Source organism: Bactrocera latifrons, unplaced genomic scaffold (assembly GCF_001853355.1).
Source record: "Bactrocera latifrons isolate USDA-ARS-PBARC rearing strain unplaced genomic scaffold, ASM185335v1 scaffold_371, whole genome shotgun sequence".
In the NCBI taxonomy this organism is placed as follows: Eukaryota; Metazoa; Arthropoda; class Insecta; order Diptera; family Tephritidae; genus Bactrocera; species Bactrocera latifrons.
Window position 1 is genome coordinate 125,003 of NW_017537014.1, and position 19,959 is coordinate 144,961.

The 19,959-nt window shown below is 39.7% G+C and overlaps 1 protein-coding gene across 1 annotated transcript in view; it reads left to right on the forward strand.

The window, feature by feature from the left end:
• LOC108972031 (proton-associated sugar transporter A-like) overlaps positions 1–19,959 on the forward strand; it is a 91,255-nt gene that overhangs the window by 69,878 nt on the left and 1,418 nt on the right. Inside the window, exons 4-6 of the mRNA XM_018938459.1 lie at positions 16,506–16,778; positions 16,831–16,932; positions 16,990–17,219. Of these exons, the coding sequence (XP_018794004.1) occupies positions 16,506–16,778; positions 16,831–16,932; positions 16,990–17,219 (605 nt within the window). The remainder of the gene's footprint in view (positions 1–16,505; positions 16,779–16,830; positions 16,933–16,989; positions 17,220–19,959) is intronic.

Sequence of the window (19,959 nt, forward strand, 5' to 3'; positions counted from 1 at the left end):
ACTTAATCGAGTATAAGCAGGATTACTTAAAATAGCTATGGCAATCAAAGAAAAAAAAAAAAAACAGAAAAAACAAAGAGTGCGTGGAATTAACTTTTATACCATACATACACACATATGTACACATATTTCAACTAGCTCTTTCGCTTCAATAGATCCCAAGCAAGTAGCCACAGTAATTTAAATAGAAGCTTTTTTAAAAATCAATCGTTCACATCCGAACAGTATAAACAAACGTCATGCGAACTGTGTAGAGGAGGTCGCAAGCTCAAATCGTGCGAAAAATTCAAAAAAATTAATATTAGCGATCGAAACAATTTCGTAAGAACTAAAAAACTATATACCAACTGTTTGTCACATGCGAATACGCTTAAAGATTGCGAAAGCAAATTTAATTGCGTTTACTGCCATAAAAGACATCATTCATGTTACATATAACCAATTTTTCCAGCTCACCCCCAAACAGCGCAAACATAAAAAGAGCAACAGGCTTAGTAACAACAACAAATTCTGAAAACTGCCAAGAAGCACCATGCTGCTCAAAGGCGTTGAAACCCCAAACGCTACAAAGTGAAAATCACAGTAGGGTACTATTACCACAGCAGTTGTCTCCATCGAACACCGAGGAGAACTGTTTAAACTAAGAGCCTTAATAGACCAAGGATCACAACGATCATTTATAGCGCCTAGTGCACAAAACAGGCTACAGTTGCCGACAAAACTGGCCAAATCACGGGAATTGGCGGAAGAGTTGTTCAAAACTCAAATAAAATCTGCGCCATTACCCTTCTTTCCCTCAAAGCAGATAAGCGCATACCAACAGAAGCTATTGTCTTACCGCAGTTAACCAATATTTTACCCAGCATCATATAAGTAGCAAGCATTGGCAAACGGTTTCACACCTAAAGCTAGCAGACAAAAACTGTAATACCCCCGCTCAAATAGACCTTCTATTAGGCAGCGATCTCATACCACAGATAATACTCGAAGGTATTGAGAAAATCACAAATACACTTCTGGCGCAAAATAAAATTTTCCGATGGGTCCTAAGTGGACTAGTTGCGGAACCAGTTACAACATTGACAACTCAAGTTGAGGAAGTTTCAAACGAGTRCCTCAATTCACAATTATAAATATTTTTTGGAATTAGAAGAACTCTTCCCCCATATCAGTCACAAACCCTGAAGATCAGTATTGTGACGATTTTTACAAAGCCACAACTACATCACTATCACTTATGCAACAATTTCTTAACGCACTCACTTTCGCACCTCTGCAATACAGCAGTTTTTAAGTATAGAAATAAACCTACTTAAAAAAGGTGAACAAAATCTTAATATGATGGTGTGTTAAAAGAATACCTTCATTTAAATCATATGGAGGAAGTAAACCCAGGAGAGAAAATCGTCAACGGCAAATACTACGCCTTTTAACTTAGATTAAGTAGTAAAGCCAGACAAAAAAACAACAAAGGTAAGAGTGTTTTTAATCCTTAAATGATATCCTATTTACGGAACCCACACTTCAACCAGATTTCATGCTTTTGATTTTAAATTGGCGTATATACAAATACGTATTCAATGGGGACGTTGAGAAAATGTATCAGCAAATAGTCGTACATAAAGACGACCAATATATTTTCAACGGATTATGTTCCGAAGATCCCCCACAAGTTCTTTACGCGACTTCAAATTAAAGACAGTTACATTTGGCGTTAGTTGTGCACGATATCTAGCCATTCGAACTCTCCACGAATTGGCAGCCAACACAAAGTCAGAATTTCCTCTGGCAACTGAAGTGTTGAAAACTCAAACGTATGTAGACGATATTCTGTCTGGAAGTCACAGTCTTCCACAAACATATGAAGCCTTATCACATGTAATAAAAGGCCTCAAATCCGCAGGGTTTCCATTAAAAAAGATTACGGCAAATCAGCCATATATACCCAAAAAATATACCAAACGAAAATTCGTTCGACTAATTTCCTTATATATGTATAAGGAAGGTACTACAAAAACTCTAGGCATCCAACAGAATACGATATTCGACCAGTTCTAATGCACGACTAAGTCCACATCCGCATTATTAGTTAGATTTTATCCTCAGCCTCAAAACTTTTCGACCCCACAGAATGGCTTTCGCCAATTATGATATATGCGAAAATCTTAATACAAGAATTATGGCTAGATGGAACCGACTGGGACGAACAAGTGAAACCTCTTCGATGGTCCCAGTTCGCAAACAATCTGAATGACATTTCTCAGATACAAATTCCACAATGGATAAATTACATGGCTTCTGTGACGTCTCAGCAACAAGCCACTTATTAGTAGCAAAAGCAAAAGTGGCTCCTTTAAAACGCTAAGTCTACCACGCCTTGAGTTATGTTTCGCACTACTACTTTTTAAATTATTAGCCATGGTGCAAATGCATTTAAACATGACAAAATGCAAACTATATATGTGGTCGGATTCAGAAATTGTACGAGCCTGGTTGGAAAAACCACCACATGCATGGAAGACGTATATTTCCAACCGAACGTATCAAATACTTGACCTAATGGGATCAGCCACGTGGCGTCACGTAGACTGTGCTGACCATCCTGCCGATCTAGGTACAAAAGGGTGCAAGCCACTGCACCTTGCCACTACCACCCTCTGGTGGAATGGCCCCCGTTGGTTGATAGAATCTCCTGATTCTTGGCCACAATCCCCCATTCGCAAAATTATCGCCCTAGAAGATCGAAAAATCGCCACCTTTCACACATTATTGGATGATACCGACACCCTTGAACGATTTTCATCGTTTCCAATAGCCATCAGAGTAGTTGCTTATACGTTCAAATTTATAGAGCAACTCAAAAGCAAAATCAAGGGCCACATAATTTCCCATGCAACACAGTGACGCAACTAGAGTTACAAAAGGCAAAGGTCGCACTAAAGCATACACAAGCGCGCTACTTCAGCCGAGATATATCACTACTAAGAGAATCGAAGCCACTCTTAGTCCTAAACCCATTTCTTGATACGAAAGGTCTGCTTCGTTCCAATGGTCGGCTTAGCAAGCCTAACATACAATGAACGCCACCCCGTAATAATTCCCGATAAGTCACCATTTGCCACATTATTCCTCAGCTACCTTTTACCATAATAGGTGTTGATTTTGCTGGGCCTTTCCAGGTAAAGGCATCTATGTTAAGGTCTCCAACTCTCATGAAAGGTTAAGTGGCTGTCTTTGTATGTTTCACGACCAAGTGGCGGATTTCCGTACGCAAAACGGAACATTAACCAGACCGCTCATGAAGCTGTGCTTTTTACCAACCTCCGACGACCGCGAATACGAAAACCGAAAAAAAACCAAAACGACAATATCGCGATATAATAAAATCACAAAATGTAACAATTATACGAGAAAATAACCAATCGTCWAAAATAACAAACCGCAACAAACCGTAAGAAACCATCAAAGAAAACTAACAAAAAAATGTCGCCGATCAATACGACGACCCGTTCATGCCACATATCGTGGCACTATTGCCCATATCAACAGTATACGACAGATACATATGTACRATATAATTAATCATCTCCTTTATGCAGATTATCATGGATGTAGATACGCCAGTCGCAATTACGCCAACTGCTCGGGCGGCAACCAATGTGCCACGCAACGGGCCTGCACCAGCGCCCCGAACGATATTTGAAACAGCATCGGCTGCTGCTCCGGTAACCACGCCGGCAACAACGCCGGCATCTGTACCGGCAACCGCACCTCGTGATGGCACCCGACCACCACCGACCACATAGAGGACTTCGGAGACCCGTCAGATAAGGAGCCCCATCTGTCGACGCCTACATCGTTTGCACCATTGTGGGATATTCAAGGTATGCGACCTCATGCGACTTCTGAGTGTGAATCACGGGGGCTATGATAAATGTACCACCGGCCGCATCATACGTTGCTACATCGCAGCTCGTCACGCGAACTGAACCGGCCACCCAACCATCGCGGCCGCGTATCCCGACTTCCACCCGCTGATCGTCTCATGGACCAGAGGAGTGGAACCCAGTTGCGGCGTCGACAGACTGGATCAACACCTCATCGATCAGCGGGTCTGAGCAGCGTTGTGGCGACGCTGCAACAACTGCAGCGCCTTCTAGGATAAACAGTCGCCTAGGGGGGCCGGGATGGCTAAATGAGCACCTGACTCCCTCCTAAAATAATATCACTACACCCACATATACACACCATACTCCATACTTCATCTCTTCATCCCACGCTATACACACCACACTCAACACGTCACCTTTTCATCCCACTATACACAACAACTCAACGCATCATCATCCATACCACACCTTTCACACCACACACGAAGACACCAAACACAATCAACAAAAGGGACTGGCGGACGGCGCCCAACTCTTTCTTGTACGATCCGCACGCATATACGCATCAGTCGGTCAGCAATATACGCTTATTTCCCCCTTTTTAATTCGGTTTTTCAGCAAAGTCGTCGCCAAAGCATTGGTGAGTGCCGCGAGTTCTTTTACAACGAGTTCTATTCAAAGAGTATTACTGCTACGTTCGCGCAAATATATGGAGGTGGTTTGCCATTAACGACTGTGGTGGTACCCTTCGCATCGTTGTCTGAACCATTGCTTACTATGGCAAAACGGAAGTTTTATTTTTATTTGGTTTGCCGCCTTGAAATTTTTTAGGATTGACCGCTGACTTTGAAGGACTTAATTTCCTTTTTATATTAACGTAGCGGTCAATGCCTGTTTGTACAGACGGACCTTTTTTTATTGATACATTCTCACCTTGCGCTGCGATTTTCTTTGTTGCCTGCGCGCTTGCTGATCAGCGCATTTGTTGTTGCCCTATTGTTGTTTTCTCCTGCTTCTGCTGACTGCGGTCTTTGCTGCGTTTCTTTTCTGCTGATCGCCGGGATGACTCAGCATCGCCTTCACAATTTTTCCGTCTGTATGTCTGTATATATACGAACTAGTCCCTCAGTTTTTAAGATATCGTTTTGAAATTTTGCAAACGTCATTTTCTCCTCAAGAAGCTATTCATTTGTCGAAACTGCCGATATCGGACCACCATAACGTATAGCTGCCATACAAACTGAATGATCGGAAACAAGTTCTTGTATGGAAAACTTTCACATTTGACAATGTATTTTCACAAAGGTTGGTACAGGTTATTTTCTAAAGCAGCAGTGTAATTTCTGAAGAAATTATTCAGATCGGTTAACTATAGCATTTAGCTGCCATACAAACCGAATGATCGGAATCAAGGGCTTGTATGGAAAACTTTCGCATTTGACGATATGTCTTCACGAAACGTGGTACAGATTATTTCCCAAGCAAAAAATGTAATCTGCGAAGAAACTGATCGGTTAACTGTAGCATATAGCTGTCATACAAAATGGATGATGAGAATCACGGGCTTCTATAGASAACTTTCGATATATCTTCACGAAATTTGGTATGAGTTATTGTTCATAGAAACATAGAAGATTATATATCTCCGAAAAAATTGTTCAGATCGGATTACTATAGCAAATAGCTTTTATACAAACTGAACACATATGTAGTTATTAAATGAAATGGCCATCTGAGGGGTATATTAGCTTCGGTGCAACCGAACTCACTTAAAATTAAAATATGTATATTTTATAGCTTCCATTACTTTCAGATCTGAGATATGAAAGTTATTCAAAACATAATTTCCTCCTGCAAAAAAAGGTGCAGATCTTCCTTTTTTTCCAGTATTTCCTTAAATTCATGCTTAAGCTGACATATATCTTTCGTCACCAGCACCAACCTCAATTTCATTCAAAAACTCTTTTAAAAGTGATATGTGGTCGAATTTTAAGAACACAATACGTTGGGTGCTTCTAATGGCGTTAATGCTGTTGGGGAAGTTCTAGTTGTGTGATTAATCTTAAATGTAAATATATTTCAAAGTAAACATATAATGTTATATGTTTGATTAAATATGTATATTTACAATCTTTTTCAAATTGAGAATTTTAGCTAAAAGCTTCTTAAACTGTACTCTGTCCAACATAACACTTAGTGACTTCTGTAACAGCACTCGCCGAATACGAGAGTCTAAGTAAATACTGCTATGAACTGCCTTGTTTGCTATTAAATTTCCATTGGCAAGAATTGTACAGTATTAAATGCATTAAATGTAAGCTTAAGCTCCAACCATATCCTATAAAAATCGCCCATGAATAAATAGCTGTTCTGTCATTTCTCAATTCCTGTGAACGCCGGTTCCAAAGACTTGTTAGTCTTCTTATTTCATTCCAATCACTCCAAGTAAGCTTTATTGTTGACTTAAGTTATCTTTCACAAAAGGCAAACATCTGAAATGGCAACGATGCCTTTATTATCAAATAAAAATGACAACGTTTAATATTACTTTTAATTTATACGTAATAAGATACAAATCTCACTTATATGACGGCGTTAGTAAAAGATTTACGATTTTACGTGTATATCCAGATGTATATACATATGTGTATGTATATCCTTTACGTGAAAATTGAAGTCATAGGTCAAAAACTACGCTTGAAGTTAAATTTTTTTCAAATTTTTTGAGAGATTTGTTCTAAAAGGAAATACTGAGAAGTTAAAAAAACAGTTATCTAAAAATATTTTGTTTGCTAGACCAAACGAACTATACAATTTTATCTTGCCTCTGGTGGGGGACCAAAATTGATAGTCACATCATCTAGTGAGAAATAATTCATTCTGATTTTATTTTCATACTTCAAGGCTTTGCATACAATTTTTCAAACATCAACATCAACAACGAATTAAATATATGTATTTGAATGTTTGTATATATGTTGCATATAGTATAGGTACAGGTGCATTTGTAATCAATTGTGCAAATGTCAATCTTATATTATGTATTATACATATATGTATATACGTAGTGCATATAAATGCTTATAAATATGTTTAAATATATGTTAAGTTACGTGTTTTTCTGGTTTGTGGCGCCAAGTACGATAGGAAATAATTAAAAATTAGTTCCTAATTGCGCGGGGATTTCATTTTGAGAAATTTCCGAGCATCAGCTGCACTATTGGCATGCTATAAGAGTAACCGAGGAAAAATCAGCTAAACCTAAAGCAGCACATACCATCTATGCTTACAAGAAGGATTATAGTTCGATCACAAGGAGCAACAAGGCCCCCGATCCTCTGATCGGCAAAGCGCCCAGACAAGATTTCGCTACTGCAAAAACAATCAGTAACAGAGGTTAGAGAGTCGGCAATCCACCCGATCGCCCAGACGAAAAGATGTATACTCGGATATAAAACGGTAATGGGAAAACAGTACCGTTCCCTAGCCGACCCCACTCCATCAAGCCCCGGGACCAAATGGAGTTCCGAATATAGCGCCAAAAACAGCGATTGTTAGAAATGTATTATATAAATATCCATTCAAGAAGACCGGTTTTGCACCATATGAACAAGGCAATATTTGATATTACAGCCGGAACCTAATAAACCAATGACAGAACCGTCCCACTTCCGGCCTCTCTGCATGCTAGTAAAGTTCTGGAGTGGATCATATACCAATAGCAAAATAAGACAATCAACGATGCCAATTCGGATTCAGGAAGGCAATATCCACAACCGCAGCGGTAAACATAGTAAAGAACCTGGCTGAAGGGGCTATAAGTGGGTAAAAGATGGAAAGGATTCACAATACAGTACGTATGGTTATAACCTTGGATGTAAAGAATGCCTCTAACTCGACATCCGGGCATAGTTTGTATATTGAGTGCACTAAAAAGCGTCTATGAAAATAAATTTGAGGTACAATACAAACAAAGGATCTAAAAAATATAAAATCACTCGTGGAGTACCCCAGGGATCTGTACTTGGGCCGCTACTCTGGAACATCATGTACGATGGAGTACTGCGACTAAAAGTACCCAAAAACGTTGATAACATTCGGTTCGCAGGCGATATCACTATTGTAGTTATAGCAAAACACATACACGATATAGTTACAATGACCAACAAGAGAATAGCGTTAATAACCGATTGGCTCGAAACTAACGTTGAAATATGGCTAAATAGATCGCACGGTGAGATAGATTTCCGCCTAACTCAAATTAAGTTGTTGTTGTTGTTTTAGCGGTATATCAATCCCCGTTATGACGGCAAGGGCTCCAATGGGAAAGGAGTGTTAGATGAGTGGGGTTGGCGGGGATTGCAAAGGGGGTGCCAGTGTCATGCGGAGGCTCATTGCATGCAGGATATAAATTGCATATTTCTGGGTCTAATCTGGAAAAGTAAGAGTTTAACCTGCTACAGTGTCCAGAACGAAGCTGTGCTAAGGTCGCTTCTGTTTCTCGCGGCAACTCGGACTCTTCGTCTACGATGGGTGGTGATTTGATTTCAAGAACGCCATTAACTGAAAGAAGTCGGTGAAGGTGTTGAAAGTTCCACTGTGAATGGCGGTCAGTGCCTGTGGAAGTTAGTTGCTTCCAAAGTCCGGTCGGTGTACTGTTCGATATCATCGACGTATTTAAAGAAAGATCTCTTGATATTCTTCGGAGGCGGCCATTATCTCGCTCGMTTTCCTTACGTAAAACGTTGAAACCGGCAAAACTCAGAAGATCTGAGCGGCTGTTTAATTTGGTTTCCTGGGCCGCAGCTGTCGATACGCATTCCCAGTTCATAAGTGCAACTATCTCTTCCTTTCTATATTGCTCTGGAGTCCGTTACAGGTGAATTGAAGAATGCGGGTTTTTCGCGGGTTTCCTTGGGGAAGGGAATGGCGTGTGGGTGGTGCTTGTTACAGCTGTAGAACCCGTAGGGACGGTTGCTGTTGATTGGCGATGCTACTGTTGTGGGAGCAGACTCCTGCAGCATGAGGCAACGTACGACTCACCCCACTCACGCGTGGTGCGCAGGCCGGAACCCGCCGGGAAGTGACACCAGCCAGTGCAGGAATTGCACTTAACTGACGTGACCTTCTGACGTATGGCCGTCTGACATATGAAACAGACTGTATGAGGAACCAAACGAGGTTGGATAGCCGAAAAACAAACCTTGGGCGGATAAAATCCTGATAAATTTCGGTGCATAGAACCGGCTGTCGTGGGAACTCAAATCCTCACAGGAAATTGCTGCTTGTAAGCATATATTAAACGATTCAGACAAGAAAATAACGATATGTGTGATTATGTGGAGCCGCGACTGTCGAAAATGTAGAACACACATTCTTCTATTGCCCGAACCATGAGAGGCAACATTAAAAAAAATGCGTTCGGTATAGACCCAACTTAAACGATAACTTTGTAAACCAAATGGTCGAATCAGTAGAGAAGTGGAAAGCTGCTTGCGAAGTTGCAGCAAGAGTTATGAAATCTCAAAATGCCAGCGGCCAGTGGCAGAGAAGAGAGCTCTTAAATGTGACGAACAACTAGCACTCAAACACACCATCATAAACGGACGGGAAAAGTTTCACACTGATAAGGGGTCCAGACTACCGATGCTTTCTCCACGTAAAAAAAAAGCATATGTTTAATATATTTGAACGTGCCTATATACACTGCGCATCATCAGGTTAGCGCACCCCCTATCAGCTTTATATAATTGCTCTTGTAGTTGTTTTTGTTAAGAAGCAGCAAAATTATTTTACTCTATTTTTCTGATCTTCGTATACACCATCACTAGCAAAGAGAACATGTGAAAGAAAGATCCCGTTATTTGGTCTTTGCTATTTTTTATTATTTTTAATGGAGAAGTGTGTCGTGTTTTTGCGTACATATGTATATTTGATTAGTGTATTGTATGTGTTCTTATAACCGTGATGATTACATATTTTGTATCTTATATCGTTTAATATTCTTAATAAAAATACTAAATATATTGCTCCACTCCGACTAAATGGACTAAATTTAGTACAAACGCACCCGTTCATTTTTGAACAAAAAATTAGTTTTATTTTGGCAAAAAACAAAAAAATGATTATTTGTCATAATAATGACTATTTGTGATACGTGTTTTTTTACTAAAAAAATTATTACACAGGCCAAACTCAATTTGCTTCTTTGAATTTATCAACTGATTCTAGTTAATAGTTGTATACTCTCCACTTAACTTATGACCTGAAAAAAATAAATAAATAAAAAAGCTATATTATGAAAACTAGAGCTGATAGAGACAAATTGATTACAGATTTGAATTCAGCGTGCCGAAATTAACTGGAATCAGTTGATAAATTCAATGAAGCAAAATTTTTTTTTAATTTTGTCGGGCTGTGTTATTTATGATTTATTATAAAAATAATAAAAATTAATCACTACCGGAAAGAATCGTAAAACTCAATGAATAATCATTATTGCAGTATTTGTTAAACTAAACTTATAATGATTATGGTCTATGATAGGTACATATACATACATGTTGCCACTGACTTATGGTTTTTGCTATATTTTAATTTAAATTTATCTAAATGAGATAAGCCTAATGCTACTATCTCAACACTCCAATACAACACACACACAGAACCCCCATTCCACAGGACTCACACATCAACACCACCCATACGCGAGAGCACCTCACATCAACACACGCAAACACACACCACACTGGATACCACTCCAAAAAAAGAGGGCCAGCATCTCAACAGTTCAGTTCAGAATGAAGGGATGTCCAACTTAGTCCAGTGTGAAAGCGCTTCAAAATTAGCGTTTTTTATAATATTTTCCTTTACGACCAGATTGAACAAAATAATAATTGTTGGGCATTTAAATCAAAACACCGAACATTTAGTACGAATAAAAACTACTATATAGTGGTTCTTTATTATATGAAGAAACTATTTAAATATTTTTATAGTATATTGGAACAACTGATTTTTGACCTTTCAATACCCAATAAAAGGGTTTAAGCTTGTTAGCTCTCAATCGTTAAATATTTTTAATAATTTTCCATTGAAAATAATACTATGGTGCATCAAATTACAAAGCGTTTCATCAAATACCTTTAAATTTCACAAAATTTATTTCATTGTTTTACATATTTTATAAGTGGTGTGGAACGATGCAACAAATCTCTCCGTTTACATATTTTTTGGAAAGATTTCAATCTGGCCATTGAGGAGTTTTACATCTCTTTATCTCTGGTTCAGTTCTTATTCCGCATTTTAACATGCACGTCGCTTCCTTTCGACCGTCGACATCTCGATCGCCGCCCCCCACTGTTGTCGTTACGCTATTACGCTAATAATTTTCACAGTTTATTATACACGTTGTTACATTTACATTTATACATATACGCGGATTTGCACAACATAAATAAAAACCTTAATTTCTAAATTCAAATATCCTTGTGACCAACCGAAAACGGGTTACGTGAAGTGAACAATTGCTTAATCATTGGTCCTTCGAGCCGCAAAGAAAAGGCACTGAGAAATATAAAAAAAAAGAAGAGTGATTAAGGTGCGGTGAAAACTAAAAGCGCCTACACTGTTTTAAAACGGAAAATGGTGCAGTAATCAAAATAACAAAAACAAAAAATTTTTTTTTGGAGTTTTTTCTTTTGGTTTAAAAAGGTAAAAAACAGAACCCTGTTATTCTTCTTCTTTATTTGCCAATTTATATTCGAATATTGGTTATTGAAAATTCTCAAGCGTTTTTGAGAAGCGAAAACACAATTTGTGAATGCGCGAATAAAATATATTATACATCAGCAGCAAACGGACAGAAAACTGGGAGGATACAAATTGGGCGCAGTAACATAACCTAACCTCAAAAATCAATTCCATCTATTCTTATAAAATTTTTATTTTTTTGCAAATATGTGTGTTGAAAGTTYCAGTTCACCTTTCTAAAATCTGGTTACAAACCTGTTAAATTTAATAGAACAGTTGTTACCAAACTGTGTGAACTTACGATTGATTTCCAGGGAACCGAAAACAGTTTGGTACACTACATATGTACATCCAAATATATGTATCTTCTCCTTCTTTACTGGCGGAGACACCGCTTACTCGATTATAGCCAAGTTAACAAGGCCAGGTCCTGGTCCTTCCAACGGAGTGGAGGTTGGCAAGAGTTATTCTGCGTTGGATTTCCAGGCTGACATTGTTGGTGATGTTTACCCTGGTTCCAAGGTAGACGAAATCTACAACTTCAAAGCTATGACTATCAATATTGACGTGAGAACCAAGTTGCAAGTGCGACGACTGTTTGCTCGATAGCAGGAGATATTTCGCCTTGTCCCTCGTTCACTGCCAGACCCATTTGCTGTGCTTCCTTGTCCAGTCTAAAGAAAGCAGAACTAACGGCGCGGGTATTGAGGCCGATTATGTCAATATCATCGGTATTCGCCAGCAGCTGTACACTCTTATAAAAGACTGTATCTGCTCGATTTAGTTCTGCAGCTCGAATTATTTTCTCCAGCAGCAGATTGAAGAAGACGCACGATAGAGAGTCTCCTTTTCTGAAAACTCGTTTGGTATCAAGCGTCTCGAAGAGGTTCTTCCCGATTCTGTCCGAGCTGTTGGAATTTCTCAACCTCAGTTTACATAGCCATAATAATTTTGAGGGGATACCAAATTCAGACATCGCGACGTAAAGGCAGGTACTTTTCGTACTGTCGAAAGCAGCCTTGAAATCGACGAAGAGGTTGTTGATTTGCCAGGTCTAAAGCCACACTGGTAAGTTCCAATCAGTTTGTTGACGGTGGACTAAAATCTTTTACACCATACGCTCGATAGAAACTTATACGCGATGTTGAGGAGGCTTATCCCACGGTTGTTGGCGCAGATTGTGGGGGGCTTTTTTTTGTGAATTGGGCATAGCACACTTAAATTCCAATCTTTCATCCGGCCATATTTTACAAAAAAACTGATGCATGACTCTTATCAGTTCTTCGCCGCCGTGTTTGAATAGCTCGGCCGGCACTCCATCAGCTCCCTCTGCTGTGTTATTCATCAAGAGGGTAGCTGCTAATCGAACTTCTTCATGGTCTGACAATGGGACGTATGCTCCATCATCATCAATTGGGGAATCAGGTTCGCCTTCTCCTGGCGGTGTACTTTCTCTGCCATTCAGCAGGATGGAGAAGTGTTCCCTCCATAACTTTAGTATGCATCGGTCTTAAGTSTAAAAGAGTATTCACCGGTCTTGAAACTTTCTGTAGGCCGCCGTATTTTTTGTAGAATTTCGAGCATTCCCTTGTCGAACAGCTTATCAGTTCTTCATACCCACGCATTTCGGTCTCTTTCTTTTCCTGTCTGCAAGTGCGTCTCACCTCCCTCTTCTACTGTCAGTGTTTACCCCATCCCGCACATGTTGTGGTCGATCGTAACGGTGCTAGGTAGGTCTGTTTTCTCTCATGGCACATCTTGTCGTACCAGCTGTTCTTTCTCATTTTCCGAAAACCATTGCTTTCGGTTGCAATCTCCGTTTTAATTCACTTTCTTTTCTAATTGAAAGCCATCCTCAATTAAATAGGCCATTTCGTAAAATCCTAAATATTCCTGACATCTTTCAGGTTTTGACCTGCCAACAAAAACACCAACAGGAAAAACTGGCCGTACCTGAATAWTATTTATACGAATTAAAATCGGCCTTAACTGAATTCTTGAACTTCGAAAAAGTTGTAAACCGTCTATGTTAATATCATTGTTTAAGATGTCCTTTAACTGTCCTTACCACAGCCTTTGGTGGAATGGTCCTCGATGGTTGAGAGAATTTCCCGATTCTTGGCCAAGATCGCCGATGCGCAACATAATTGACCTAGAAAGTCGAAAAATCGACTATTTTCAAATGACACTGACTGATACTGACATCCTTGAGTGATTTTCATCATACCCCCGAGCACTCAGGGTAATCAGGGTGTTCAATTTCATCAAGTGACTCAAAATTATAGTGAAGGGGAAACCCACGCTGTACTCCCAAGGCAAACGTCGCTCTTATCACGTATACTCGCCACTTCAGCTGCGAGATGGCAGTACTAAGGGAATCGAATCCCATTGACAAAAAGAGCTCACTCTTAGTACTAAATCCATTTAAGTACTTTCTTAGTACTAAATCCATCCAAAAACGCCATCGTCTAATAATACCAGAGAAGTCTCAACTTGCCACATTACTCCTCAAGTATATACAAGTACTAATGCCGCACCCTGAACATCGCCTAATGCGATGACAAAAGAGTTCTATATTCCCCAACTTAAGCCTCAAATAAAAAAATGCATTTTCATGTGCAAGATATGCACTAGGCATAAACAGAAGATGAGGACGCAGATTATGGCAGCAATTCCTCTGAAACGCTGCAACTTTGCTCTGCCTTTCACTATTACAGATTTTGAGTTTCCTGGACCTTTTCAGATAAAGAGGTCCCTGTCAAGGTTTCCCAAACTAAATTAAAGATATTTGGCTGTCTTTGCATGTCTAACGACAAAAGCATTACACCTCGAGCTATGTACTTATCTGACAAAAGAGGCTTTTCCACAGAAAAACAGTTTGTGGATTTTGTTAAGCTAGTCTCCCCCGAATTGTACAAAAGTACGCTCCCCAAGGCATTAATTGACAATTTATCTTATTATTATATTATATTTATTTAAAAAACCTAGCTGGAAACTGCAAATTTAATTACGAAGAATTTACGACACTATTAATTCGCATTGAAGCCGTCCTCAATTCACGGCCATTAACAAGATCCCTCAGATCTCACAGCCCTAACCCCAGAGCACTTTCTCAAAGGAGGACCAATTCTGGCCAGATCTGAGCCAGAAGTGGAGTCATCATAATTTGAGCCGCAGATTGAAAGAAGACTTTTTAAAGGACCTCCTCATTAACGATGATTGTCTCCCACCAACCGAGTGGTGGGCTCCATTATGGCTCAGACTGTCACATCCGGGTAGTTGATCTCCGTACTCGTAGCGGAATACGAGCCAGACTGCTGGTTAAATTATGCTTTCCACCAACCATGAATAATAGCAAAACTGCGATACCAAACGATTCAATCATAATACCGCAACACAAATGAAAACCAATTGAAATAAATCAATAAAGCCGCAACCCTTAACAAGCCCTTAAAAATAACACTAAAAAGTGTAGAAATTGTCGGTCAATACGACGACACAGTCATGCCACATAATGTGGCACAATCGCCCTCTATTTATATACTACCATGTATACTCAAATACCATTTTTATAGAGATCAAGATGGACGTGGACATGTCTACCATACTCATATCAACTGTTCGGYCGGCAACCAATGTGGAACGTAATGGCCTAAGCCCCGCCCGACCAATGCTAGCATCGACCACCGCTTCTGGTAGTGGCTCACGAGCACTCCATCAACGCCATCCACACAAGCCGAATCGCCTCGAATCCGATGCCCTCTATGTCGCCGGAAACACCGGCCACAGCATTGTGGGCTCTATAAAGGATTGTCACCGACACRACCATCGACGTGATGTAGGTCGGCCAGCTGCCTCAAGCACAGGTAGACCAAGGCGAGAAAACCGGGTGGTACGATGTCGAACCACTGCAGCCCGTCCTGAGCCTCATTAATAGCGCCCGCACCGCGTTGCATCGACTAGGCATCGTCCGAAAGCCCACAACATCGCCCCGCTACTGGACTTAGCAACGTAGTGGCAACTCTTCAACAACTCCAGCGAATGCTAGGCTGAATATTTGCCTAGGGGGGCCGGGATTAGTAAATGAGATAAGTCTCCCTCTAACACAGAACTCACATACCGCAGGACCCACACATCAACATCACCCACAGACACCTCGCATCAACACACGCAAACACACACCACAGTGGGTACCACTCCACAAAAAGAGGGTCAGCATCTCAACTGTTCAGTTCTTACTCGTCTGCATTTGAACCTGCACGTCGCTTCGACCGTCGCTTTCTCGTACGCCGCCACCCGCTGTCGTCGTTCCACTATTACGCTAACAATTTTCACAGTTTATTACTCACGTTGTTACATTTACGTTTATATACGCGGATTTGCATAACATAAATACCTAAATAAAAACGTAAATTTCTAAACTGAAATATAGTTTTACCAACCGAAAACGGGCGTTTTATTTAGAAAAAAAAATTTTAAATGTGGTAAGTGTTCAAAAGGTGCAGTGAACAATGGCTTAAAGAAAATTCAAAAAGTCAATACTTTAAAGTGCATGTTCCTTTGATTTATGATGAATTTACCTCATTTATTTTTAGCTTGTGTATCTACTATCACTGCCATTATTCATTTTAATACATTTAATTTTTATTAAATAATACAAAAATAACTCAATTCAATATTTAATTTGTGTTCTATTCTTTTTATTCACACAATAGCAAAAGCGTTGCATTCTGACAAAAGTCAGAGATACCTTGTTATATTCTTTGGAGAACCTCCTCTATCCGTACATATCCATTTTAACCCCGAATTTCAGGGATGCTATTGTAAATCTCAGCCAATTAATTGTCAAAGTTGTTTTAACAGGACTTCTTTTAATACCTAATGGGGAACAATTGGGATACTGGTTTGGTGATGATTACCAAGAATTGCACTCTTCAATAATTGAAGTAACAAATACAAGTTTAAATATGGTATCACATCGTGTGACTGCTTCACAAAATGAAAAACATTCCATACCACAGAATAAACATCCTTGGGGAATCTTTTTCACTGTTTTGGGTACAGTCTTATTAGACTTCGACGCGGATGCGTGCCAAAGCCCAGCTAGAGCATATTTGTTGGACATATGCCTTCCAGGTAGTAATTTCTATCTAACATTATTTCGTCTTTAACTTTCTTTCAATTGTAGAGGATCATGTGAAAGGACTTTCTACATTTACAATAATGGCGGGTTTAGGCGGATTTATGGGGTACTCAATGGGAGCCGTCGACTGGGATACAACAATAATTGGTATTTATAATGTATTTATATATATAGCTACATTAATTAATACAACAATTTTTCCAGGTCAAAAATTAGGTGGCCATATAAAAACAGTATTCACATTAGTTACTTTCATATTCATTTTTTGCGTAACACTAACAATTACAAGCTTTAAAGAAATTCCATTATGGGTTATAGCGGATTATACAAATGACAGACATCAAAGAGTAGACACCTCTAATGATGACATGGAAGCATATAGTGCCGTAAATCAATTAACATGTAACGATGAGAAGGTAAGTGTAGTTGAAAAAGTAAAAATAGTAAATCAGTGTTTGTGGCAACTAAACCTAATTGTGATGGATATACATATGTATATCTATCCGTTCAACTAAGAAATGGTGTACTCTGATAAAGTGACCAATCTGAACATAGGTACACATATGCGGAATCGAAGCGTTTTTACGCGCACAAATATCGTTAAATGAAAATCTATACAATGCCGCAAATAAAGATACACAACTGCATTTTGGTTTAAAGATTTTAAACCTTTACATATCTCATTCTACTCGACTCGTAAAATGTCAACTAAATTTCGTGTATAAACATATGGCGGAGTTTCTCTCCATTAGGTTAAAGTAAAATATAGAAATAAAACTAAATCAAAACTCCGTAGTATATGTTGAAACTTTTCCTAATTTTATACTCTTGGAACATGTTGCTACAGAGTGAATTGTATCACCTAAAACAATTCTAGGTAGATGATCAGGATGAAGAGACGACTTGATATCCAAGTGATTGTATATCTGTCTGTCTTGGCCTTGGTACACATGTTTCTCCGTACACCCCAAAATTCCATTAAACGGTACTATTTAGCGGTCAGTAAGGTAATCTTTTTGAATTTTATTTTTTTTTTTTTTGTATTTTCGGTTTCTTTATACCATTAGAATTAATGCAAAAACCCACTTTACAATTGGAAGGTTTTGCAAAAGGTCAAAAAAAAAAATAATAATATAATAATGGCACTTTAAAGACGTTTTTCTCAAACGTTTTTCTCAAACTTTTTTAAACCGCTCCAACTACTCAACCGATTTGCTTAATTTGTTTTTAATGTTCACAAACTGCTTGTCCCTACTAGAGTCATAATTTTTTTTAATTTATTGACAATGCTATGAAAAAATTTATGTAAAGAAAAAATGGGAATAAATTWAAAAAAAAAAAGAACGTTAGTTACCTTTTTATCTATCTAAATTTTTTCATGATTCTAGTAGTAGATTCTACGCATTTTTAAGAATAATTTGGGTGCTCAACGTCTGCTTACCCAGCCGTATAAGTTTTGCAGGGATACCAAGTTCAGACATCGTGGCATAAAGGCAGCTCCTTTTTGTGCTGTCGAAAGCAGCTCTCAAATCGACGAAGAGGTGGTAAGTGTCGATTCTCCTTTCACGGGTCTTTTCTAAGATTTGGCGCATGGTGAATATYTTCTCGGTTGTTGATTTTCCTGGTCTGAAGCCACACTGATAAGGTACAATCAGTTTGTTGACGGTGGGCTTTAATCTTTCACACAATATGCTCGATGGAACCTTATATGCAATGTTGAGGAGACTTATCACACGGTAGTTGGCAAGTGTTAACTCCATAATTTAAGTATGCTCTGGGCATCGGTGACTAGATCACCTTTGGGGGTTCTACAAGGGTATGCTCCGGTCCTGAAACCTTTTGTAAGCCGCCGCATTTTTTCGTAGAATTTTGGAGCATTATCAAGCCATTCCTACTCACGCATTTTCGGCCTCTTTCTTTTTATATCTGCAAATGCGTCTCGCTTCCCTCTTCAACTCTCGGTATCTATCTCATCCCGTTGTGGTGGATGTTGTGGTCGATCGTAACGTTTCGAGGTAGGCAGCCTGTTTTCTCTCCACTGCGACACGGCACAACTCGTCATACCAGATGTTCTTTTGCACTTTCCGAAAACCATTAGTTTCGGTTGCAGCTGTACGTAAGGAGTTTGAAATGCCGTCATACAGTTCCCTTATACCGAGTTGTTGACGAGTGCTCTCAGAGAGCAGGAGTGCAAACCGAGTAGAAAATCGTTCGGCTGTCTGTTGTGATTGCAGCTTCTCGACGTCGAACCTTTCTTTTGTTTGATGGCGTGTGTTTTTTTCTGCACCGATTCGGGTGCGAATCTTGGCTGCAACAAGATAGTGGTCCGAGTCGATGTTAGGACTTCGGAGCACACGCTCATCTAAAACACTGGAGATGTGTCATCCGTCTGTCATAACATGATCGATCTGGTTGGTGTTTTTTCGATCCGGAGACAGCCAGGTAGCTTGATGTATCTTGCAGCTCTCATAAGTGCTTTACAAGCACCCATAAAAGGCATCTTTGGTCACATCGTTCTTCTATTCCGTCGGCCCGTGGGCGCAAATCAGCGATATGTTAAAGAACCTCGCTTTGATGCGGATCGTCGCTAGACCTTCATTCACCGGAGTGAATGATAGTACTCGGCGACGGAGTCTCTCTCCCACCACGAGTCCCACACCAAACTTGCGTTCCTTTATATGGTCACTGTAGTAAATGCCACAAGGAGCCTTGTCCCATCCATCGCATCGGACGGCGGTGATGTCAGCCTTTATATTTACGAGGACGTCAACCAGCTGGGCAGCGGCACCTTCCCAATTAAGGGACCGGACATTCCAGGTGCATGCCCTCAATTCGTAGTCCTTATTTCGTTTGCCATGGCCGTCATCAAAAGTGGGGTCTCTCAGCCGAGGCTGTTGTTGCGTTTTCAATGGGGTGGTTTTTTACGTGGCCGGTCCCATACCCAGCGCACAACCCTATGCAGGGAATGTTTCGCCTTYTCACTTTARCTTGCCTTCAAACGGATGTTTTTAGGTTACCAAGAGGATACTTGGTCAAGGACCGGAAGTCGTGAGCCGCTTGAGTCATATGTAAAAGAAGCGTTTCTGGCCACTCCCAAGTGAATGGCGATCAGAGAACTTTCGTCACTTGCGTGAACTTCTACACATGACTCCATCCTCCCCAACTATAAAGTCT